This window comes from Python bivittatus, unplaced genomic scaffold (assembly GCF_059951505.1).
Source record: "Python bivittatus isolate LINGU-HERP-01145 unplaced genomic scaffold, Pbiv_v1 ctg000850_np1212, whole genome shotgun sequence".
NCBI classification, from domain to species: domain Eukaryota; kingdom Metazoa; phylum Chordata; class Lepidosauria; order Squamata; family Pythonidae; genus Python; species Python bivittatus.
In genome coordinates, this window is record NW_028277112.1 from 48,592,587 (window position 1) to 48,619,746 (window position 27,160).

The following is a 27,160-nucleotide window of genomic DNA, read 5'->3' on the forward strand; positions in this document are numbered from 1 at the left end:
CAGTTAAATGGCTTCAAGCTAAAGCACAACTGAAAGTGTGCCTGGAGATGTATATTTTTCAAAAAGAAAAGAGGCACTTTTAAATTGTTTTATTAAATTATTATGCAAAGAGCTAACACCTTCAAGTGCTAAATTTTCTTTTATTAAGTCACACTTAATTACATATGCATTTAAAGTCACCACAACCTATCGTAAAGTACCTTCTTTCTAGTAGTACTTATGGGCTCCCCAAAACTGCATACATTTGTTGGGAAAGCAGTTTCCAAAAGTTAACTTTGTAAATTTCAAAACCTAGCGGGATGATTGGAAAAGGGGGGGGGGGTTGCTGTTGTGTTCAAGAGGTGATAACAGGAGGCAGGTAGTATTTGTTCACATCTTCACCTTTGTTGATAATGTATGCAGTGGCTCATCGGACGTATTTAATGTTAATTTATTCAAGCACACCTGTACAGGGCTGGAAGTCAGGTAACTAGATGAGCAAGTACGATGCTTCCGCTTTCTTGATCTAACTACCCAGAGGCCTATCTCCACACAAATTTAGTTCTGGAAACATCAGCAGATTTTAATAAACCTAATCCAGATGTCTTTCTCCATACCAATCAAGGAGTTTACAAGTTTAAATCTGGACTGATTTAACTAGCAACCTAATGGCAGAATCACACTTGGCACCAAGAGTTGCCTCATATTTATTTATAAGTCACCCTGAGCAAATATTATTTTGTTTTTAAATTTATTCAGGGGGCTGAATCACCTTTCCCACCTTGCAGACAAACACACATGCTTTTTGTTCTGTGAAAATTTAAAGAGAAATGTTAACAATTAGCATCCTTTACTCAGAGAGAGGCAATGCATGAAGTTCCTTCCTTTGTAACTTGAAGCAGTTAACAGTGGTACTGCAGAGGCATTTATTTTACACGAATCTAGGAAATGAAAAAGTGAAGTAACAGGTCTGCCTGTGCAGAAGAGCCATGACCTAGAGCCGAGTAACAAGGAAGATTTACACTGCCAATTGCTGATAGCAATGGAAAATGGATATTAACTTATTAGCATGTTTAAGAGTGAAAAAATGAAAGCAGTAAGTTTCTTCAACTTTCAAACATCTGATGGGCCCCCTGTGGGCATCTAGCTGTATTCAGTGGCAAAGCCAATGGCCATCCTAATCTCAAATAGGCCACCGATAAACTATATTGCCTAGCCATTACTTGTCCAAGGCTTCTCCTAAGATGAGAGTATCAAGATTTTCTAGGAAGACGCCATTTTAAGTAAGACCCTATGTTTTTATTAAGAAGCCCTTCGTGTCATAAATGAAAATCATGTTATCCACATGACAAGTGGTAAACAAGAAGGCCTAGCATCAAAGACAATGATCAGAATGCCATTCTGAATGCTTAGGCCCACAGGCAGAAGATAGCAAGGCTGTAACCAGATTATGCTGAGCTTACATCTTGACCAATTCAGTACCTCTCTCTTTTTTTTCATGTCAGCTGCTAAAGCATGTTGAATATGAGAGGCCATAATGCCTTGAATCAGATGTTATTGTAAAAAATATTAATCCGTGTTTAACATTTAAGTCTCTTTTTTCTTATTTTTAAAGCATATTATTTATAGAATAACCCTGCATGGCCACAAGCTTATTCTTTAGATAACTCCCCTCTTTCTTCTAATAAGACTATATTTGTTGAAAGAGATGAATTAAATTTCATTTTCATAAATATAGTCATATATTTGAGCCATTGAAAAAATGCAATTACTACTACAGAAGTGCTCAAATTGTGTCTTAGATTTAATGGTAACATGTGACATTCTTCATGTACACATTACATTAGAAGTTTCACAGTTCTGCTACCACAGTTACTGCTAGAATGGCTACAACTGGGTTCTGATGCCCATTAAAGTGATTGAAGGTCATTCCCTTCATTCCCTTATTATTCCTCTATTTATTTGGCAATGAAGTAAGAAAGACATTGTATGTTCAAGGCTTCCTTTGCTTTCTAAAGGACTAGACAGGTTGTAAGATTCTTTTACAAAATTTCCTTTAAGAAATAATCTCTCAGAGAGTCAAGAAAAAAAACCTTACCTCATAGAAAAGTTCATTAAGCTAAATAATACCTCAAATGCCTATCTTATCATTTAGAAATAATAACAAGCTTAATGTTGATCTGAATAATTAATAAAGAAACATTAATTCTTTATCTCAAATGTATTTATATATTGGTTGGTTAGAATTTTCAACATTCATTATGTTGTAACCAAGTCCAAGATCATCACTTAATTCCAAAGTAGCCTTTCTTCATCATATTCTGTTCTCGGTTCCAGTTAACCTTCCAATTAGCATCAGACTGTGAAATAATACATTCAAAAATAAGTGTTCCTATGTTTTATTCTTAAATGTATGCAAAAGCTAACAGTGTTTTTGTTAAACCTACTGGATTTTTGAAATTTATATTTCCCAATTTTTATATTCTGAAAAAAATAAGTATATTTTTGACTTCTTGGTGCACAGCATAGTTTGCATTTCTGAAGGTCACTTACTGTTATTTTAGAAATCCAGAGCATCTGTTATAATGGAAGCCAACTGCTTTTGTCTATGTGCTGTGACTGAGAGAGAAAAAAATCTATATTCTAGAACATGATAATTGATACCTAGGTTTTACTCTAGAATGTAGAACATCTATATATAAATTATAGTTAAGGATCCACTGAAGTTCAAATATGTCGCTGTGATCTGTTATGAACAATTTAATTCAAAGCTTGGGGTAGTTAATTTTCTGACTGTTCTATATTTTCAGAGAATAGCTTTTAAAAAATGATCAGAAAAGGAATTTCATTATGATACACAGTCACGTGCAACAAATATTGCTGCCCATTAACTATAACATCTAAATTCATTTTTAATAGAAGAAATTTACCACAATTTTCTCCTAGGTAGATTCGCCTTTGTAATGTTTTACAACAAACATGACATCATAGTCCTTGTCAACTGATTTTCTGATATGAAAGAAAAAAGTGTATTTGACTGAGAATGTAGTGCTGAAATGCAAGTTCCTAACATGAACCTTTAACAAATCTTCAGAAAACAAATTACAGGACAGCAGGATTTGCAACTAAACTAAGCCAAACTACTATTTAGATGAAGCGAATTCTTTTAACTTTGCAGTGTTAACTATGCTTGTATACAAGTGCATCTCACTGAATCCATTGGAATTTACTTCCAAGTGAACACAGATCAGGATCTAAAGAGTGACTTTAGCTCACACAATGAACCTAATATACTGAAAGGTTTCACTTTTAAAAGATCACTTATTTTTCATGTTTATTGTACAGTTCTTTCCAAACTCCTGTCCATTTAAAACACACACACACCTCCCCCTGCCAAAAAACCCCCCAGCAGGCTATTTCCCCATTGGGAGAGTCTACTCAGGACCCAGTTTCATAGTTCCTTGGGTCCTGGCCATTTTTAATATATTGCTATTACTTTTAAACATTAAAGAGAAGTAAATGTAGTTTGCTACAGTTCAGTTAATCACCTAAATGAGGGACATCCAATTTCTGCACTGTAAGAGTTCTACCATGTTTCGTGATGTATGTCAAGGGCACCTTGCAAATAACTGCCCAATGAAATAAAGGAGAAATTTTTGGGGGTTCATCCATTGTTGAAGGCGGGGGGGGTAGCTGCAAACAGGGTGCTGGCAGGCCACACTTTTTTGCTTCTCCAACTCTGCCAGTTTATTTCCCTCCCTTCTCCTCCTCTAACCATACAAGGTAGAACGGTATGCAGACTAACCAAAGCTAGTTAAAAGAAACTAGGATTAAATTGTAACAAGTATGGGAGTTCACTGAAAAGCATAATGTATGTATGAAAAAGAAACTCTAAGTATTGCAGCTGAAACTTGGTAAGAGAAGATCAGAAACACATTTTTACCAGTTGTCACTAAATAATTTGTAACAATTTCACTTAGCAAGACATAGGAATTGATTGCAGTTCAACAGATTATAAAGCAGTTGTTGTTTTTCTTCTTTGGAATGCCTGTATTGTGTGGACACCAACTGATCCCGCTCTACTATTGGTTAACATTCTCTGAGCTGCATTAGTTTTCTTTCTTTTTTAAAAAATTTCTGTGTTTATATGTATGCATGAATTTGTGTTGCATATTTGTTCCATGTTTAAGTTTATGCGTGTTTAAATCCATAAGTTTGGAAAAGCTGTGTTAGCCTGCCACTGACCCACTTTGGCAAATTCCATTTACCTTACTTTTTTGGAATAAAAAAGGAACCAAACTATTTAGAGCCAGCTGCTTCTGTTTAAACTAAACTATTTCAGACTTGATGTAACATAACTGTTGTGTGATATCATCTAAATGTCCAGCAGAAGAAAAGGTCTTTATTAATTTTAAAAATATGTCTGAGCTCCTCTTTATTTGTGTGTGTAGTGCTCAGCTGAATGAATTGGGATTTATATAACATGCAGAGTACAAAACACACTCATATGAATAAAAGAATCTACATAAAATTGCCTCTTTCATTCATTTAATGGGGTTTGTCCAAATCTACAAGGCTGCATTTCATCATCATTATCATTATCATGCATGCTGATTACTAACAGGATGCTTAACAGGTGCCCTCATGAAATGGTAAAAACGATCATCAATGGTCACCACCTGTTTTGGCTTATATAAGAGTTTTCATGCCACTTTTCAAAAATTGAAATAGGAACTTTTAAATACTTGAATAAAGAAGAAATTGAATTTAACAGTAGTGACAGTATCTGTGTACACAGGCCATATGTATGTATGTATGCATGTATGTCTGCCTGTTTACCTTCTATCCATTTATCCCACATATTTACATTCTCCTATGCATGAATGGTCTGTATGGAACAGCTAATGTAAGAGATAATCAACCAGAGAAATGGGAGCTTTGTTTACAAATGGAAATAACAGTAAATTAAAATACACAGAAATGCAGTGAAGACCTACTGTCCTATTATATTTGCACTTCTATTTCCAAGGCATTCATTATATTACATAATGTGATGGCTCAGTGTTTGCATACAGATCTAAAATATCGAGAAAAGCAAGAAACAAAGCTAATGAAAGACTTCTTGGATTAAGGAAAGGCAACATAGTATCTTTTAGTTATTTTTGTATAACAACTCCCATTATCATTGTCCACTGATATGCTGATTGGGACTTATGAGAGTTGTAGTCAAAATATCTAGAGACCACCAGTTTTTTTACCCAATCTTATATTAAAGAAATATGCCATATCATTTAAATATATTTGGTATAAAGCCTATCCTTGGCTTTCTTAGGCGGCTTAAGAAAAAAACAGAAAATCAGTTAATAAATTCAGTATTTACTGACCTGTCTCTGCTTCTTCGGGAGGGGAAAGCAGCATTGCAGCCAGCCACCGTGCAGACATGCATCTCTTTTAAGTGAACGTTCCTATAATGGAGTTTCACGCTGTAGGAACTCTTGAAACTCTTCTTGCACACATAACAGATCTTGGGATCTGGACTTGAGCACAAATCACCTTCTGGAGAGAATTTCTGGGGGCTGTTATAATTGAATGATGAAGCAAAGCTTTCATGGAGAGCAGCCATGCTAGCACTGCTTCCGTTATAAAGTCCGTATTGGCTCATGTAAAACATCTCATATGTAGGGTCTGTAAACTCTTCCTTGACTTTAACTTCACTGTGGTGGGAAGCATCATTGTGGTTTTCATCCGGTCTCTCATGGTTTATCATAGACTTGTTACTTCTTTCATGTATCGTGTGTTCATCCCCTTCCATTGATTCCTCACAGAGTTTTGGCTCTGAGGATTCAGACTCATTTTCATAGTCTCTTTCATGCTCTTGGTCTTCTGATGTCATACTATCTGTCCTTCTTAGCTCCGTCCTTGAAATGCATCTGTTTTGCCCATTTTTTGAGAAGTCCTTCACAGACAACCCAGGGCTCATCTCCTCCTGAGAATGGCAATGATTGTCATGACCACCATCATTAGCTACACTTCTGTTATCATTAACTTCCTCATCTTCATAATCAAACTCATCAGCAGTATCAATTATTTCCTTCTCTATTTTTACAGGCATGCTTGACTTTCGTGGCTTTTTCTTAGGGGCAAGGTCAGCATTTGTTTCTTGGCTGGGCATCATCCCTGTGGGTAGTGTTGATTCTGAAGGGACAGAAGACTGTTCTATTGTACCAGTTGCTGGCATTAATGGACTTGTTGGTAATGATGTTGGAGGACTCACCATCTCCCCAGGTGTAAGTAAACTTCTGTAAAAAGGAGGAACTGGCTGTACAGTCTTTAAAGCTGGAAATACGAGGTGGCTAGGAAGAGGATTTTGTAACACAGGGTCTAATGGGGGAGTGGTAAAACCCATTGGAGGTCGTCCTGGACTCGTTAATGTTAGATTGGACTTTGTACTTGCTATAACAGGAGTAGCAGCACCAGATGTAGCACGGATGAGATCCTTGTCTCGATTGTTTCTTAACATGGGCATATGAAGTCGGGGATTGGGGTTAGCACTGTGGCGGTTGCGACTTCTAAGTGAACTGAAGACCATGTTGCAACCTTCAATAGTACATCGATGTTTGATCTTAAGATGGACTGCATTGTAGTGGATTTTTAGGGTCCCTTTGTCATAAAAGGTTTTCCCACATGCATTGCAAAATACTCTCCCTTTCCGTGATGCTGATCCCATCCTTCTCATTCTGTGAATTCTGAAAGAACTTTTTGTATGTTCAGGTTTGGATAAATCATTGACTGGGGTAGAAGTCTGAACAGGGGAAACTGAAGTTGGCTCAGTTTTGGGCTCTACATTTGTGATGCTGGTCAAAGCATTCCTGCTGGAGGTCTGCTCATTCTTGAAAGGTGCTGGGGAAACTTCAGATTCACTGCTTTCATTATATTCATTCTGAGTTGAAAGACTTGGCTCACGCAGTCTCAGCGTTGGCTGTTCCAGCAGGAGCCCATTCGGAGGCAAGCCCAGTAGAGGAGCAGAGACTGGATTTATGTATTGAAATGGTAGCAGGAATGCTAGGCTGTTTGGGATGTTTTCAAAATGATGAATGCTGGAAGGGTTGCTGTTCTCCAAGTGAGCAAGGAGACTTGGGCTCCTGGTTCGATTATTGCTTTCAATAAAAGTTCGTATGTCTGAGTCTGTCTTTGAAGATGGAACAGCAACTGCCTGCCCTTCTTTTTCTTGAATTGCCATCAGCTCCACAATGGATTTGGTTTCTCCAAACCTCAAAAACTGCTGAAGGGTAATAATCTCTTCTTCCCTGGACATGATGGCCCAGCGGTCCAGCACTTTGCCTGCAGCATCCTAGAGGCCATATCAAAGAAACAACAAAGACAAACACAAAAGAAGAAAACCTTATTGATTCTGCATAATTATCGATTTCGATTGAAAGTGCTGTGCTGACTGCTCATCAAACACTAAGCTCTGAATACTACATGCAAACACTTTGTTGAAAGCAAACTTTACTACCATGCAAACATAATTGGAGTCAAAGAAGCATGGTTTAATCATGTCAGAACAAATACTAGTGTAAACCACTGGTTTTTGTCAACTAAATGCTACATCTTTTTTAAATAATAAAGGTCTATAAACCATACAATTAACATTCATTAGAATGAGAGGTGAACTTACACTGTGCATTGCACCAAAAATGCCAAAGACTGCACTTTCAATCATTGTTAAACAGTGTCACTACAGGAAATATTTGAAATATACATTTAGTAGCATACAATATGTTTCTTGGATAATACACACTGGTATGCAATTCTGAAGGGTTTTTTAAAAAACAAATTAATAAATATAATACATAGCTAGACATTATAACTGAGATGGAAATTTAAAAAGGCAACATAAAATATTAAGAAAAACTTTAGTATATTTTTTCCTCTTCCCAAGGAAGATTTAAAATTTAATTTTATATTAACCAAATTAAAAAAAAAACTTGCAAATTCCATTGTTTTGATTCATGGAAATGCTGTTCCTGTATAATCTGAATTTAGTTAGAGAGAAAATATGATGACTTTTTGCCATTGTTAATAAATAAAAGTAGCAAGTATTTTTAAAAGTAAACATCTGATCATTGCAGATACCATAAATGTGTAAAAATGTGTTTTAATATTACCTTTTGATAGCAAGGGAAAAGTCCAGAGAGAATACACATCAGTAATCACCAGACTATGTGTTGTTAAATATACATTAAAAAGCATTTCGCACTTTCATTTTTGCTTGTAAGTATGAGATTTGCCTCAAGGTAGAACTTAAAAATTCTGCACTGTAATATCAGACCATCCTCTATAACAGCATGTATATGTGTAAGCAAAAGACTGTTTAGATAATAAATATATTGTTTCTTTGGCTATTTTTCTAGTTAAGTTCATGCCAGCTATATTGCCCACTTTTATAATTTGCCAGCAAACCCTTTTCCTGAGCATGAAGCAGCCAATAGGTTTGTGACTCCTACTGAGATGCCTCTCTTGCTCAACCTCCTTGTTTGTTGTTTTGGTCTCTTTTTTATACAAAAAAAAAAAAAAAGTACAGAAAGATCCATAAGATGCTACTCTCTAGTAAACCATACAAAACAAGTGAACAGAATATTAAGACACCAAAGGGTAAAGAATGCATAAATAACAGAGTGTTTCATTTCTTCAAGGGGACAACACGTAATTATGGAATTCATTACAGTAAAAAATGTAGCATAAGTACATTCAAGGAAGGTAACTGTGTTAATGCCTGGAGAGCTAAATGGAAATGTCATACTCAGAAGCATTTTGTGTCTTTATACTTATATGTAAGTTTCACAAAGATACCAAACTGGCCAAACTGAACATTAGGCTAGAAAGTGAAATACGCACTTTCATTTTATTGTAACATTTTTCATATGTCCTGCCCCAGAGCTATTTCTCTGGGAAGGAAAAACATTTTGCTGGAATTGTTCTTCAGACCTATAGGAAAGGCTATAAAGCCTGCTAAGATGGTCATTGTCACCTGCTGCTCCAGGATCTTATCAGTAGTTGAACTTGACTTGTAGCCTAGGCAAGCATTTTCCTTAGCATGTGCAGCTTCATTAGGAGCAATACGTGTAAGTGATAGACAAGGTTCTTAGCTGGTAGGGGAACACTGTGATCCATGGAAGGTAGACAAAGCCTTCAAACAAAGCAGCAAAGTTACAGCTGAGATGGAAATTAGAAGTTGGTAGGTATATGGGCTTGTTTTGCAAGTCAACTGGCAGAGGACCTGGATATGGTTTACGTTTTTGATTCTAACTACTAGTACCCCTTTGTTGGTTGGAGGGACATTTTGGTTATTTCTTGCCCAGATGTCCTCCAAAAGCTGAAAGTAGTTATGCAATTAATCAATGAGCAAGAGTTAAATGTAGCATGAACTGAAAATATGAGTCCTGTTAGCCCTCTTAATAATCTGTATTTAGATATAATGAACACACGGAGGAGAGGTGGATCTTGTCCCAAGGTTTCACATAGTCTTGACATAGACAACTCCTCATATTTGGCTTTCCTATAAGGTGAGAGTAATCTTCATATACAGATAAATTGTGGAAACATCCTATTTGTGCCCCTCTAACATCCTTAGAACACACTGCTGAATTTCAGCATGAAAACTGAAAGCAGTAAAAATTTTGGTGATGCAATTTTGGCTTCTTTTTTAGGTTGGGGAGTGGTATTTGGGTGGAAACAAAAGCATTTTGCCTTGGGAAGCCTCCTTTTTTTATCGTTAAAATCCATCCAAAAAGAGGAGGAGGAGAAAGAGGAGGAGGAACAACAACAACAACTTTATGTAAGATTTTGGACAAGTCTTTCAAATTTGCCTTGGATGTGGTGCAGTGAATTTCAGTCTGGTTCAAATATACATAGGATTGAAGCCTTATCTATCCCCATGTGAGATGTTCATTGATTAATGAACATCGATATGGCAAGATCCTGGAGCTCTTTATGAAGTGTGTATGTCCAGAGGAGAGTTAGCTTGCACTTTCAACCTATTCAGAGTTTTTTCCTAATTTTCTACATTTTGACTGTTTTACCTGAAACCATTAAAAGGTTGCACTTGTTTCAAAGAAACCACAACGTTATAAAAATAAATTGATCATACATCTAAAAGTGGATATTGATGAATAAATAGATATTCAACCAATACTTAAACTAGATATATTTTTTAAAAAAATCGACCAATAATTCTCCAAATCAAGCATACAATAGCTCTTTAAAAGGCAATGATCAGTTGAAAAAAATTAGACCTGCCACTGAACTTTATTCTGAGGTATGCATTTCAATGAGGTAGTGGCTTTTTCTATACTTTTCCTCAGTTATATCTTTTTTTTGTTCCTATCACATTAAAGAAAATTAGGTCAGGACAAATATGTTTTATATAATACCGTGCATATGTGCTGTGTTATAATCAAAGCAATATTCACAAAACACTAACCGAATAAAAATTAGTGATGCATTGTAATTTAGAACATGATAAGAAGAAATAGGAATATTTTAAAATTAAAAGTTATAAGGAACTAAGACAAGCATCCCTTTGGAGTTTGTTACAAACTAGCTTTAGATTCCTTGGTGTATTGTAATACTCAGCTTGAGGCTCATATCATTTTTTCCATGTAACTGGTTTTGGCTTCTCTCATGACTTTCCCCAGTGCCATTAAATTTTACCAACATTTACTTTTTTCATTACAAAATATTCCAATAATAAATATTTATATTATTTCAGCCAACTCATGTCTGAATAGATAAACCTGTTGTGACTGTACAGACAGGAAATTCAAGGAGTGTCCATGCTGACAAAGTCCACAAGATCCACGTGCCATACATCTGCAGCAGACAATTCTGCTTCTGGTTGTCTAAAGTGACATACTAGTTGCTCCATTTCTACATAATAGCGGCTGCCTTCCAATTTCAGAGAAAAAGAAGAACTTCTAATCCAAGTAAGATTAACGTCTCACAATACACAATTTATAGCTTTAAACGATTCTTTCACCCACATATTATTTCTTTCTCTATAATAGCATAAATAAAAAAATAAATCTACACACACACACACACACACAAATATACTCTGAGTGCATTTCTTATTGGGTCAGTGAAGTAGTGTCAAAGTTAATCATCCTGCACATATCTTCTGATTTTACCTGACCTAAAGGTGAGGATGAGATGTATCAGGATATGAAGTGTCCTAACATGTAGGTCACTTAAGAGTGAATGATGAGCTCAAGTTGATTATTACCACAGATGATACAAATAGGGTTAGAAACGTTGACCTTTCACCCCAAGATTCAGTGTAATTTTCAGCACTTTAATTGAGGGAGGGAATATCCATGGACTAGGATGAAAATATAGGGGATATGATTTCCTGAGGGTTTCTGCTTCATAAATAAAGTTTTTGATACAACACGAACACATTTATATCTTGTTTAAGAGACAAACACATTTCCCAGAAATATGTGCTACTGTATTTTTTTTTGTTCTAAAAAAATCCTAGATTTCTTTTTTTCTTTAGACAGAAAGGTGAATATATTATATGATCTACTATGCCTTTTACTAATTGCTAATTATTATATATCAGTATTGGCAGATCTGCTATCATTTTCCTAATTTAATTCTTGACATAGCTAGCTAAAGCTAAATGTATATATCCATGTATACATATCATGAATTCATTGAAGGATAATTATACAGAAACTGAAATTAATCAAAAAGTATTTTAAGAAGCCCTTTAAAGAAAAATTGGGAAGCAATTAGGAATATTTTCTATTATTACTGTGATAATTTCTAAGAAGTATTTTAACAGCATTTATTTCATTATTTGTATATAATTAATTTTGGATACTGCAATTAGATAACAGTAATTTAATAATGAGAAGATACATGTGACATATACCCAACGTTGTCCAAAATTAGCTTTGCAGTTCAGTGTACATCCCACTGAGTACAACTGAGTTAACTTTCACAAAATAATTCACTGAAAACTTAGAACTGGCTAGAACTGCACTGTTAGATCAATGGACTGTATGTATGTAGAGTCACCCAGCAATATCCTTCTGAAGGCACTGTTAAGCTAAATTATTTTTCAACGTGGGCCAACATGTTATATTGTTACCTTATGGCCAGTTAAAATGGCATATTGTTTGAAATTAGTTTGACATCCCACATTTTAAAGGCCATGAACTATGGGCATGGCTGATCAGTACATATGAGTTCACAATATTAAACTGTTGGATATTCCAAGGATTAGAGTTATCATGCTACATACTGGGCAATTATGCCAGTGACACCCAAGAACCATTGAACCTATCAGATTGAATTTACAATAGCAAGAAAATAAGAGCGATTAACAATTAGGAACCAGTGGACTGCTTTACACTGAATCTGAGCATCGGTCCATCTCAACTCCATACAAGAATCAATTCCAAGAGATACCAGGAATTAATCTGAGACCTGCAAGCTATTGCAGTTAAGTTCTAGAGTGACTCTCATAGTATGACCAGCCACAAACCTTGGTTGCTCTGATAGCATTTCCATGTTTGGGAATAATAGTGCTATCCATTTGTCCTACAGTACATCCTTCCTTGTTTGTAATGTATTTTAATTCCCCTAACTGTATATTAGAAAAGCAGCAGCATAGCCTGGAGTTTCAGTTCAAACATATGAGAAAAGATTGCCAACATTTAAACTGCAGCACAGTAACATTAGCTTGATTCAGAGGGTAAAAAAATCTAGGAAGAACCAAAAAAGGAAATGAAAGCTAGATGACATAGCAAAGTAAACAAAATTAGCTCATCTAAGTAAAAAAGAGTACAATGCAGAGAAAAATGTACTGAAGCTATTAAATGATCACAGATTTCTAGGAGTTTGATTTTAAATCTCATTATTTCAACAACCCCCTCAACAGAGAATCTTTCTAACAAACTACAAAACTACCAGTCTTGTGAAAATTTCCAAAGGCACAATGTACAGATCCCCAATTAATACGACTACATCCAGGATATGGATTTTCTCTGGAGGTCTCCAGTAATTCTCATTCTGATCTGAATCTTTCCTGCTCCATAAGCTCCAGTCTACCTTAAATCTCCATAATAATTACTCTTTTTACAACCTTCAGAATGCTTCGCCCTGAAGGACGATGATATAATGAGGTGAAGCATTTGCCACAAATTATATGAAAATGCACAAAGTGAAATGAACATGTCTCTCTTGTTCAGATGAAGTTCTGGCCTAGAGAAGAAAGTTGGAAAATACATGACAACAAAGAGAATAATTTGGCCGCTGCCAGTCTGTGTAAATTTTAACAGGCAGATTTTACTTTTCTGTGTACATTTCCCCCCAATCAGAAGCCAACTAGCAGCATACTAACCAAGTGGGAAATATGGAAATGTACTCCCTTAATTCTTCTTGAAGGGCTAGGCCAATTTTTTAGAAATGCCCTAATCGTGTTAGTAATTGATCTCTATGCAAAAACTATCCTCATCCAAATTAGAACAGTTATTAGTATAATATGAATCATCAGCATAATATGTCCTAACTTTGTTTCTTGGACTAAGTAAATGATGGCTGACTATATGGACATACATGTTAAATGCAAAGAAGAACAAATGAGTGATGCGCAAGAGAACAATAGGCAGCACTGCAAATAGTAGTCTGTCCTTTCTGTAAAATATCTTTTAAAGGATAAAATGAGTTGACAGTCATGACTTCAACAGTTAATTTCCAGAAATTTAGATGTTAGTCTTTTGAAGAGATTAGATAGATAGATAGATAGATAGATAGATAGATAGATAGATAGATGATAGATAGATAGATAGATAGATAGATAGATAGATAGATAGATAGATAGATAGAGCGAGCTCAAGGATTTCACTTGGATATTCTGAGGCTCAACAAGAGTTGCAGCAATTGCGGTAAAGCAATGCTTCATAGAATTCTTCTTCCATTTGACCTATCATGGATCTTGATCATGCCAGAACCATTAATGGCTGCTATGTATGACTGGATCAGACTTTCAGAAAGTCAGTACTGGGCCAGGGTCTCTGTAACTAAATTGTCTTCTTCTATGGCTGTTTCCCAAATAATTTAGCAGGATTATCTAATAAGGTGTGGAGATAGCAAAATCTTTTTAGATTAAGGGATCATTGTATAAATAATCAGTAATGCCAGAAGATATTTTAAAGCAGAAGTTGGCATAAACTTAATTGGTTACAAATGAATGGAATCAGTCTTTTTGTTAAAAATGTAACCGGTAAGATGACACCATTAGTAGCCTTTGAAAATCTCATGTTAGAATCTTCAAAGTCCTAATATCCAAAATGTATCCTGTTAGAAGTTTTGGAGTGGGATCAACGCCTTTGTACGGAAATCAGAGTTAAGACAAATCTCTGACACACAATGGGCTACACTCTGGAAGAACTCCACATTACGATCAATATCAGCAAAAATCAGGAAAGATTATTTTGAAATTATTCATAGACAATATTAAATTTACTGGGGAAGGTGCATAAAAATGTTGGAAGTGCAGAAAAGCAAAGGGCATCCTTAAGCAAGGATGGTGGTCCTGTGAGATTGTACAAAGTCAAAAGTGACTAGAAAGATTAATAGTATGGATACAGGAAAATTCAGTTATGGTTCCAAGATATGTTTACTGATTTAGTGAGGCAACTCAAAGAACTAAAATAATATAACTGTTCAATTCATAATAGTTGTGGCAAGGCTTTCCAATACTGGAAAAATTGAGAAGCTCCATCCTTAGATCTCTGGTATAAAAACTGAAAAATTACTGTAATGGAAACACTGACAGACCAAAAAATGGGACATTTTGGAATATACTACAATAGTTACTTTTGATTCAATTTGGGAAAAAGTAACCCTTTTTGCAAAGCATAATAGGCCAAATCCCTCTTTTTTACCCCAGTACATACAAAAGTTGCTATTGGAATCTTGACTTGTTCTTAGATTTTTTTAATACTGTATGTTCATTGGTTTTTAAATTAATAAAGTTAAGAAACTAAAACTAAATCCTCCTCTTCTAATGGTCTGCCCTAAAATCTTGATGCACTGCTTAAGTATGCAATTATAGAAAAAACAGAATTCTATAGGAGAATTCAAATTATTTTTTTCTCAACTTCAATCACTTTTTGGTGAGGATCCACATAGATGCTGATTCTATCAAGGGTTCAGTTGATATATTGATTGCAGGCCAAATTGACATGGAAACTAAAACTTGAAGGTTCATTTACAATCTTAAGGTTCCACACTGAATTTGGATTAGAAGATGACCGCAGAAAGTCCCCATGTAGTGAAGTAAGTAAATTTTTAGGCACTGCATAATGGATTAGTATACAGTTTTTATTCTGCAGATATACAGAATTTTTTTCTTTTTGTTTAAACATTCAGCTTTCCAGAAATAGTATAACAGCACACAAATGCAGTTTCTCACTTTGTTGGAGAAGAAAGACTCCTGTTAACAGAGCAAATTAGTTAGCAAGGAAACACAGATTTCCCTGTGAAAATTGATTAAAAATAATCCTAATTCTTACAATTTGCATTGTCAAAACAGGATTCACTTCTGTAGTTTATGTAACTTTATAAAGATTCAAAAACAGTAGTTTAAAATGTTCTGTGCAATTTTTAAAAACACATTGGTTGGCTTTTTGTAAAAGATTTTCTCTGTTATGGAATACTCTGCAGTATGGATCTCATGGGGCTCCATTATTCCTACCGCTACATCACTGTTTTTTAAAGCAACAAAGATACTACAGGATTTTTCTTTAAAAAGGTACATAATACTTATTTTACAAATCTAATCTTGCTTCATTTAAATGTAACTAGCCAAACTTCTATCTTCAAATCGGAACCATCCTATTTTTCCAATAATAGCGCCAACTTTTTTAGTTTTCCAGAAACCAACTCTATATCTCATTTATCAAAACTCAAAAATTATCAAACATACAATCAATCATCTTAACCACACAAGCACATTTCTCCTTCAGCTCTGTTGATCAGTTCCAAGGTTGGCCTACAACAATTGTGCTATCAGTAAAAGAGACCAAACAATGGTAATCTATTCAGGCATGATAAGAGCTGATGTTTGGAGGCTGAGAAGACCTTCAGGAGGTTCTCCATGGAAGCAAGGCCAGGGAGATGATCAGACTGATGGTTTCTATGCTCCATGGCATTGCCTAGGAGGGGGGTCCAAACTATTTCTGAGTCATCCAGTCAATAATCAGAACTGGAAATCTCATCTGTAAGAATGATAGGCAACTCTTCATCCATTTGTGAGGGCTGAATGGGTATTTTAGAGAATCTAGATAGTTGCAGTATTAAATCCTGGAAACAAGGACGTGAGCCTTGATCATGACTTGCATATTTAGACAGACAATTAGAGAAGCCAATTGGAGCTATATATGTATTTGCAGTTTGGACTCAGTATCATCAGTCTGGAGTTACACTCTGGATAATATAGAGCAGTGTTTCTCAACCTTGGCAACTTTAAGATGTGTGGACTTCAACTCCCAGAATTCCCCAGCCAGCCTTGCTGGAAGTTGAAGTCCACACATCTTAAACTTGCCAAGGTTGAGAAACATTGATATAGAGACTTGAACACTCTTATTATTGCCATGGCTTCAGCAGAACAACTGCTACCTAAAGGATTAGTACACATTTATAAACACTCCTTGGTCTCTTTCACAGGAAGCAGAATCTTCCAGTAAACAGGATCTAGGTGGCCATACAAGACATGACTGGTGGTTCACTGTCACTAACATTTGTATATGAGCATCACTGACTTCTGCCTTTAGCTCTCTTTCAGAAGTTTGCCAGCATAACTTGTCACTGAAGCTTAAAAAAAAACATTTTGTACACACACACGTATAGCGTCTTTGTCATGAACTCAAAATCTTCACGCTCAGGACAAAGGTATGATGCCAAAGAAGAGGAGCAGGTTACAAAAATCACACACAAACAAAAGCAGGGATTAGGGAAATATTAACATTGCATGAATCATGCATCGAGGTATTACAGACCTCGAAATGCGAAAGAAAATGGAGGAAGAAATATGTTGTGGCATGCTAGATAATAACAACCGTGCCTGGATGACTTAATACCCTCTTGTCCCTGAAGTCCTGACTTTGTCGGCAGCCCACTTCTCCCCATTAACAGTAGTCATTTGGAGAGCAGCAAACGTGCCATTAGAAGCACTTTTACAAGTGTATATTCATCCACCAATTAGCTTAATGTGGCCGTTTTCTGCATATTTTCTATCCAGGCCTGCACAAATCTTATTAATATTTCCCCCTAGCGCTTTGACAGATTACCTTGTCATTATGCATCCTGGAGCCTTTTAAACAATATGGGTAAACTACTGTTTGCGAGGTTAATGACAATTATCCCCTAATTACTGCATAAGTCACTCAGTCCACTTTATCTCACGGGCAGGGTTCTGCTCTGTGTATCTGCCATTGTGTCACCGCAAATGAATCTTGTGTAGCTATGTTTATCTGTCGCTGTCTTGTAAATTACACTGACAGAAGAATGAACAAATTACTGGGTATCATCACTTAAATACCATTTCTGATTTTTTGCCCATTCTTCTTCTTTTTCCTCCTTTTTTTAATAAACGAAAATTACACGAGCGGTGCTTGTTTGTTTGATTTTAACCTTGATGAAATAAAATAAACAAACACAAATTGAAATGTCCTGCCTTAAGAATCATACATCATATTTTAATTTCTCTACTGAGAGGCACATAGACAGGATTTGGTAGAAGCTATACAAACAAGAGAGAGATAAAAAGACATTATAACCGTGATGCTATTATTAATTTCTGGCAGCTACCTCTATCATATTTTAATGGATTGAATAGGGGCTCACTATGGTTCAGTGTAGGAATTTTCAGTTCTCAATGCCTGGGCTGAATTCCAGAACTGTATTTGTGTAGATACCTTTTGGAGCAGAATATTTTCCAAACAAATACTTTCTTCCTATATCCCCATCCCATATTTTTCACGGTAGGTTTCTGTCTTTTTTCAGTGCATTTTTATGGTTGCTTGCCAAAAGGTGCTGCAGTATGAATTCTAATTATTTATTTATTTAGATTTATACCCCACCCTACCATCCCCGCCACTTTATAGGGCAGCTTCCAACAATAAAACCACAATTAAGTTAGCATTAAAATTTCAAACATTAAAATATTACTACTGAAGATATAAGAATTCAAAGAATAATGAATCATAACTATAGGTTCCTACAGATGTTGGCTCACTTGCTGCTGTGCTCAAGGCCAAGTGAATCTATGTGGGAGGCACATATTTTTCTCCAATTGCTGAAGACTGATCTGATGCCGTGACTGTAATATCAGGCTCCCATGGGAGCTGACTACCAATGTGCTGCCCAGGATTCTGCCTGTGTATGTTTCAGATCTGTCATCAAACAATAAAAGTGCATAAGGTTCTTATTTGTTTTACTTTTTCCTCAGATATTTTAATCTAATTTTAATGTTCTGTAACTTTATTTTCATCATATGCTGGAGGATAGGCAGTATAGCATTTATGGCCACCAATGCTGGATTTGACTTTCTGGACCCACAAACTGAACTTCTGATAACTGTGAGTGGTCCAAAGTGAAGGGCCAGCCTCCAGCGATTGTCCATTTTTATTGCTGCCCTACATGGACCCAACACATTCTTAAAAGATAAAAACTGTGGAATGCTGTGGGCCACTACTTCCCTTTGAAGAACTGCTAGGTACCTGGAAAAGAAGAGAGGGAGAGACCAAATGCTATTATCTGATAAGGAGATTGGTTTGAGAATGGAAAACCAGCAGAAGCTGGGATATGATCTGTTGGAATGGGAAGAAATGGTAAGACTGGGGATAATCTGGCTGATGCAATACATTGGGAACAGGCAGCAGGAACACCAAGACTGACTGAGGATAACCAAACATGGAGAATGAAACGGATAACTAGAACAAGAGAGGGGAGCAGCTATGGAGGGCAGTGGAAAGAGGAAGAAAAGTAGAGAAAAGTTTGAACCTAAAAGAGAAATTAGTGACTCTGACTGGGGTTAGTGAAAGTTATATGCTGATAGTGTAACCTCTTAATACAGCACATTTGATTTATGGAATGAGTGGCTCATGTGCTAAAAATAAGAGTGGGGACCAGATCTTTGAATGCAAGAGCTATGGGCTCAAATAGATATTCAGGTTCTTGGGAAAAATATTTGCGCTTCTGCTTTACCATGGGGTTTTATAACTTCTGATGGAGCATAAAACTCCAGGTTCAAAGAAGTAGATTTGTTTTGGAGCTCAAACCCTACCAATGCCTTGCCTTCACATTCATGGATCAGATAGTTGTAATTTAGCTACATTAATTGGTATCTTGTATAAAATGGGTATTTTTGTGGCAGGCCATTTCTACTCTGGCAAAGATTTTTGGGAATAGGCAACTTATCTCAGGGCAACCAGTGTGGAATAGTGACTCTATGACCCTTTCTCAAAATTCCAAATATACCTACTAGCTCCAAAAGGACATTTCCGCTACAAACTATAATTTAAAAAAAAGAAAGAAATTGTGCCTTAATGGCAGGGATTTTAAGGCAAATAAATGAATTCAGTAAAGCTCCTGTAACTGTTATCTATTTGCTTTGACTTCTCTTAGCTAGCTTTATTGTTCAGTTAGATGGAAAAGCAAGGGCAAAGATGGTTATAAAATGAAATTATTAATTAAATGCTCCTTCCTTCCTTCCTTCCTTCCTTCCTTCCTTCCTTCCTTCCTTCCTTCCTGAGGACCAAGATGTAACAGGAAATCAAATAATGAAAAGAACATAAACTACCCAAATCAGTAAGTTTATAGCATCATAAATTCTTCCTCAACATTACCAAGTCTTCTAAACAATTGCATTAGACCAACACTGGATGTCTGGAAACTAGCAGGATGACAACGAAAATGGATACTCTGTAGTTTTACAGTAGCAGAAACATTAATACTACAAGGTGGGATTATCATCCATTCTCCGTTAATAATTATATAATGGTCTAAAGAATGTGACCTCTTTTTCTGTATCAGAACAAAAGTGTTATTGTCGGGATTTAAACTGGAGGAATATTTAGAAATGTGGACTACATGTTAGGCCTGTGTAGGCATTTGGAGAAGCACATGTCTGTGGAAATGTCTTTTGAGGGTGCATACATGTGCAGAGATAACCTCAGAAGTTCCTCAAGGCAGCTTTGCTGAGCTTTCAGGAGGATGTGGTACTTCATACTAATTTATAGTTTATATATTTAATTTTTCTTTTGGTCTAGTGGTTAAGGCACCAGGCTAGAAGCCAGGAGACTATTAGTTCTAGTCCTGCCTTAGGCACGAAAGCCGGCTGGGTGACTTTGGACCAGTCGTTCTCTCTCAGCCCAACCCACCTCACAGGGTGGTTGTTGTGGGGAACAGGAAGAGGTATTAGGTATGTTCATCACCAAGGGTTATTTATAAAAATAATAGAAGTGGATAAAGAATCTTAAAAAAAAAACACTGGCTTAAATGTTAACAATTTAACTATGTAACATGACATGAATAGATATGTAAGACCAGTTTTGATTATTACATGAGAGATGTTCTTGCATAGTCTTTTTTTCTTCTTTCTTCCCTCCCGTCTCTTTTGTATATTAAACTGTATTAAATAAAAACTCATTAGATGGAAATCAATACAAAGTGGGGACATTTCAAATTCAGAGCTAAATATTAATCTGATAAATGTATAATGCTAAACATACTTAACAGGGTGCAAGTTCTGTTATAAATGCTTTTTGAATTCAGAATAAATAAGCTTTGAATCATTTTGTTAGAGAATGAAATTATCCCAGGGAGGCTAAACATAATAGTTAACAATCCTAACTTTGGCCAAGATTACATCCTTTGGAGGCTAGCAATTCTTATATCCAAGAAGATAAAAACAACCTCAGACTACTGATTTCTTCAGCATCTCCGATCAAAACACCTTGCCTTGCTCCCTTTTTCCTTCTATGCAGCCCCTTTTCCACTGAAATTATTTACCTGGCCACAGCAAAGATTAAAAATGGAGATAAGCATGCCAACAGCCAACATTTTTCATTGGCCACTGGGAGATTTCTTTCTTCTACATGACCAGCATCCTGAACAATAAGTCCAGTTTAAACAGAAGAGACCATTAATGTCTGAATAAATAGGTACCTTTTGAAATCATACTGTTTGGGGGGAAAAAAAACAGGCTTCTTCTGTTGGGGGGAAAATTAGCTCAGCTTATTTTCCAAATTAATCCATATTAACCAGTATAAGCAAATCAGTAACAGATATGTTTGTGCTGCATTTCATTATTAATAGGGCTTACTGACTGAGATAGTATCTAATAGTATCCTGTAGTTAAGTAGGTATTTATTGTCCATAACTTCTTAGTACTTTTAAAAATAGACCCCCTAAATGTATCAGATGACATGGAACCACTTCAGCTGTGCTATCTTCATCCAAAGATATCATGTCAAGGCTAAGGATTTGCATGTTAGTAAAATTCTGCTTGTCCAGATTGAAAGATTATTGCTGCTGTCAGATTTAAGCCGTGAACAGTTAAGGAAAATTACTATAAGGAGAAAGAGAAGCTGCACTCTTCAAGCGCCACAAAACACAACATTATTGTCATCTGCTTACCTGATAAACACTATCGGGTAAGGGGAAGACCTTTACCAAAGGTTCCAAATGTGAATCCTCTAATAAGTAGGTGCTAAAACTTGCCATTCTTTGTTAAATGATGGTCCAAGAGATAGAACAGTAGGTGACAGACTGACAGTCTCAGAAATTGTAGCCCTTTCCGATGGGACAGGTGTTAATAAGAAGTAACAGTCCTTCATAACACTTCAGCCAAGATACAGTTCTTTTTCCTAAGTGTATTTAGAATGTATCCAACTTACAATGTGAAGGGTTATTTCATAACTGATTAATTTGATATGCAATTTCACCAACAAAAGCGAAAATGAAACACAGAACACCCCAAAAGCTAGCTAATAACATTACTGATTACAGAAGGGGCTAAATAGAATCATTTCTGGCTTCAGGAAAGGATATCTGCTAAAACGTTCAGAGGCAAATGTTCACCAGTTAAAATCCAACATTTCAGTTTACAGATTATGCAATCAACACATTGTGTGATTTTGTTAAATTCAAAGTTTTGAAAGTGTTTTCTTTCTTTTGTTTCCTTTGTGCTGAGCTCATTTGGTAACTTTTTTAATTTAAAAAGTTAAGCTTAAGAAAACTATGTTTAACTTAAAATTAAGAAAAGCTAGGTTAATCAGCTGGTGAAATACAAATTGTTAAATATATCTTAAAACAACAAGACATATACTAGAGAGCATCAAAAATAATCATTAAGATTCTTTAACTTTTCTAGATCACACTCGTGTTTAATGGAGTAATATGTGTGTTTAGTTGGGCAGATTTAGAAAAACACTTGCTTCCAGAGTTAAGAAAGATTTGTAAGTCATAAAGCTACCATTAACCTAATGAGAGTATGGAGATGCACTCCATGCATGTGATGAAATGAATTGCATCTCACAAAGGTTTATGCCTTTTAATAAAATGTGTTAGTCAGAAAAGGTGCTACCAGACTCCTTATCATTAACCTAAAGCAGTGTTTCTCAACCTTAACTTTTAGATGTGTGGACTTCAACTCCCAGAATTCCCATGCTGGCTGACCTAAAGGAACCTTTTGGAACCAGCCTTATGAATGTGCCATAAATCAAACCAGAAGGCGACAAATGACTGATTCAATAAGCATCCTGGGTTCTCTCATATTTATATAATTTATATCATTTTTGTCAGTTTTGTCAGTTTCCTCTTCTAAACCTCCAGAGGAAAATGCACAGGTCTCATTAAGATCTAAGAAAATGGTGTACTTTATTTCGTTTTGCCAGGCATATTTTACATTTCTGTGTACATTTATTTCTTTGGCCAATAGCTGATTAAAAAGCTCAGTAGCACAGTATGTGGACAAACCCAGTTGGTGGTAAAGGTCAAAATAAGCATCAAAGGATTTATTAATCTGATCCCTCATCATACTATGTATGATATTGTACCTCAGAAGCCGGATAGAATGATACTCTCCCATTCAATTACTATAGAAATAATATCTTGTTCTGGTAGCTCTTCATTTTTCAAAATTTAAGAGATGCATACACACATAGAATTCTGCAGTTAGAAGGGGACTGGTTTCACTGTCAAACAATGTTAAGGAAGTTTTTTTCTGACTAGCAAGCAGAATCTGCCTTCCAATAACTTAATCCACTATTGTGTTTTGCCCATGAACAATAAAGAATGGGTCTTGCCCTCCTGCTGTGTGATATCTTTCAGGTCTTTGAAGAGGACTATCGTACCACCCTCAGTCTTCTCTTCTGAAGGCTAAGGGCTGTACAACACTTCAGATTTCTTCTCCAAAAGATGCTTTAGAACATGCAGGAGCTCTGTGTCGCTGTTTTAAAGTATGGCAGAGAAGAGCTAGGTTTGTGTGCCTGGGTGCTCCAAAACACTTTTTAGACATCCATTCCCAAGTGCTGCACAATTGCACTAAATGCGTCCAGCAACTTCACTCACTTTTGTAGGACTCACTGCCTTTCTCCAAAACTATTCCAACATTCCTTCTGAATCCTTCTTAAAGCAAGGTGCCTAGAACCAAACAAAATATTTGAGGAGGGATCTGACCAATGCAGAATATAGTGTGATTATTTCTTCCTGTGATTTGGAAATGGTACTTTTGTTGTTGTGGCCTAAAATTGCACTTGCTTTTCTTGCAGACATATCTTACTGTTGATTCATATTCAGTTTCCAATCAAGTACTATTCCAATACCTTTTTCACAAATACTATTACTATAACTATGCCAGGTACCTCTAGCCACATGGTTCTCAAACTGTGTGCCACGGCACCCTAGGGCAACATGGTGAACTCACAGAGGTGCCATGACATATTTGACTATGTAATAAACAAAAGCATTAGTGAGTTTGCCATGGCGATCTGGAGTGCCGCAGCACACAGTTTGGGAACCACTATGGGTGTCTTGAACTGAGAAAGCTTGGGAAACTCTGGTCTAGCCTATACCTGCATATTTTATTTTGTTCTTAAGTGAAAACACTTTGCATTTGAAAGGGACATCATTGGAGAAGAAGGGTAAAAATAGTCAAGAGAGATGACAATTAAACCCCAATCCTTTTGTGTGTGCATCATTGACTTTTTAGACCCCTGCAGATGATGCTACATTTGATACATTTCTTTTTGTTATTTTCAGGTCATTTCTCTAATTTGTCAAGATTATTTTACATTTCCTTTCTCCCTTCTACATAACCAGAAGCTATCTTACCAAATTTTGTGACATCTGTAATTCTGAGAAATATTCCTGCCATCTCATTATCCAAGTCATTAACACAAATATGGGAGAGTAGAAGGCAGTGTGGTGCCCCACTCAATTCCTCTTTCCAGTCTGATGAAGAGCCATTGATGATCACTCTTAGGACATATTTTTTGAGCTAGCCATGTACTCAATCATCATTCTATCCACTCCACACAAAGCTAGCTTGCTAATCAGAATGACACGAGGTAGTTTGGCAAATGCTTTGCTTTGGCTCCTCCAAATTAGCCTCAGAATTTTATCTATATTGTTTTACATCTTAAAACATAAGTCATTGTAAAATTAATAAGTGAAGGGTAATGGAAATATTTTTACCCCAATCATTATATATGTACATGCTCTGAAAAATTCCAGAAAATATGCGTTTGCTCGAGGAAACAGGTATTCATAATACTTTTCCAAAATTACATATTCCAACTTTTTCTTAATAAAGACAAGGAAATGGTTATCCAAAACTGATATTTCCAAAAATATCTGGCCAGATAAGTGTCCTATCAATGGAATGCCAAGAGAGATATATCTAAAAAAAGATACAGATAAATCATGATCAGCTAAATGAACAACTTTCAAAGAAGGAAGAATTTGTTCATTAAGTCAATCCTGTATATATTACATGGGAAGAAATTATAGTACACCAGAATAAATTCAGCTTCATACCTCAGAAAACTGTGTATGGAATCTAGAATGTTTCTGTTACTATAGTGCTTATTCTATTCAAATTAAATCAACAGCAAATTGGGTTTCTGATTTTCTTTAAATTAGATAACAAAGAGAAAAAAAACAAGTGCCCAATAATGATTTTGTAAAGAAGAATCAGACTCTCACCCATTTTTGTTTCCCTTTATTTTAGAATTTTATTTTCACTATTAAAATTTGTAATCATACCTTCAAAGTATATGCCAAATGAATTCAGTATCTAAAATGTATGAAAACTAACCTATATGTTTGTGTACTATTTTTGCAGTATTCTTGGGCCCAAATACTTAAGCAGCCACAATTAATTCACATTATATTCGGCATAAAATGCCATTTGAAAAGTATATCTTTAAAAATGTGAGGTGCGCCTCTAACATTCAAGATGGCAGACCTCCTTAAGCCAGCAGTTGGCAAGTTGGCAAATCTCTTAATATTGCATCTAATCTTTTTCTTAATATTATAAGCTTACCTCAAATCACTTGTTTTATTCCGTAGCTAAAATGTTAGAGAAGCTACGGCCACAATCTTATATATTCTTTCCTTTGAATAAGACTCATTACCACAGTGGGAAATTTTCTTCCTAACCCTTGTTCCACTTGGTTGCAGGGACTGCTTGTTTGTGCTGTACTCTGCCCACTTCATATAGCAAAGCCGTCGGTACATGATAAATGAAGAGTTTGTTCTTAAACCAGCTCTTGCAGAGCTAGACACTGTTTTGGGCTGGCCCAAGGTCACTTACTTGGTTTCTGTGCCTAAAGGAAGACTACAATCTGTGTTTTCCTGTTCCTAGTCCAGCACTTAAACCATTACACCATACTGTCTCTCACAAGGACAGTGGGAATGACTCCTGAGAAAACACACAGCAAATCTACAGTAGCTGTAAATAGTTTGGGTCAAATATCTGTAATATGTAATCATTTTATATCCCTTATACATACAGCTAACTGTTAAAAAACAAAGCACCACTAGCATTCCAAATTAATCCTGTAAACCCACATAAAGAAATAAACAGTAATATAAGCCTCATTTCAAAACAATATATTTTGAGCCTGAACCTGCAACTGCCACAAACAAGTCTTGCTTAGGGCATATGGGGGGGAAATGCAATATTTTAATGAGTGTGATCTTAATTGTTGAATGAAATATGAGAGGAAGGCATGCACATTTGTTAAAACAGAACCAAAGATCCTAAAATATACTATCTCCACACACTGTCATGTCATAGACAAAAAGAAATCTTGTAGAATGTTAGCGGAAGCTCTTATATGTGTTCTTCAATGCACTTTTACATCGTACTTTATTTGAAGATATGATTTTAACATTATTAAGTTTGGCAATTATTATTTCTTCTTTCTTATAATTAGAAAAAAACCTTGTAAGTTGCCAAGTCATGTTAAAACAACAACACTATTGTTGCTATGGAATCAGTGGCTGGGTTTGTTTATGACATGTTTTAAACTCACAGCATTATAATTAATTTAAGTTGGTAGAATTAAATAGTCATGATGACCTGATACCTGGTGGTCTTAATCAACAGAGGATGAAGATGAAGGACCACACCTTTGAAAAATCCATTAATCAAAACAAATTACAGTATTTGAAGAACATCAAAGCCAGAGCCTGCGTGCATTCAAATAATCATAGAGGATAGCAACATAGCTGCCATGGCGTAAGAGGCAGGAAAACCAGGAGTTGGACTGGCGGGACTGGCAACAACAGCAGGAGAAATAAAGGGAAGCACAGCAATATGTGTGTGTGTATTGCTGTTGCTGCCTTCCACCCACCCACCCATGTGCGCGCACACCCGCACACACACACATATATAGGGGGAGAAATGCATAGTTGAAAACACTGAATTCACTCTGCTACAAAGATAAACCATAACTGATAGAAGATTAAGGAATCATTAGAGATGGGACATATTGCTGAAATGATTCACAAGTGCTTAAGACCTTGCACTTGTGGAACCCCTCCCTGTTAAAGTAGCGTCATTTTTTCAGGCTTCCAACAAGCCTAAAAGAAAAGA

At 36.0% G+C, this 27,160-nt stretch overlaps 1 protein-coding gene across 3 annotated transcripts in view; it reads right to left on the reverse strand.

Annotated features, from left to right (window-relative positions):
- The window catches only part of BNC2 (basonuclin zinc finger protein 2), a 405,072-nt gene that overhangs the window by 17,540 nt on the left and 360,372 nt on the right, over window positions 1–27,160 (reverse strand). For all 3 annotated transcript variants that reach the window (XM_088129976.1, XM_088129975.1, XM_088129974.1), the window contains one exon: window positions 5,364–7,330. In XM_088129976.1, the coding sequence (XP_087986102.1) occupies window positions 5,364–7,330 (1,967 nt within the window). The remainder of the gene's footprint in view (window positions 1–5,363; window positions 7,331–27,160) is intronic.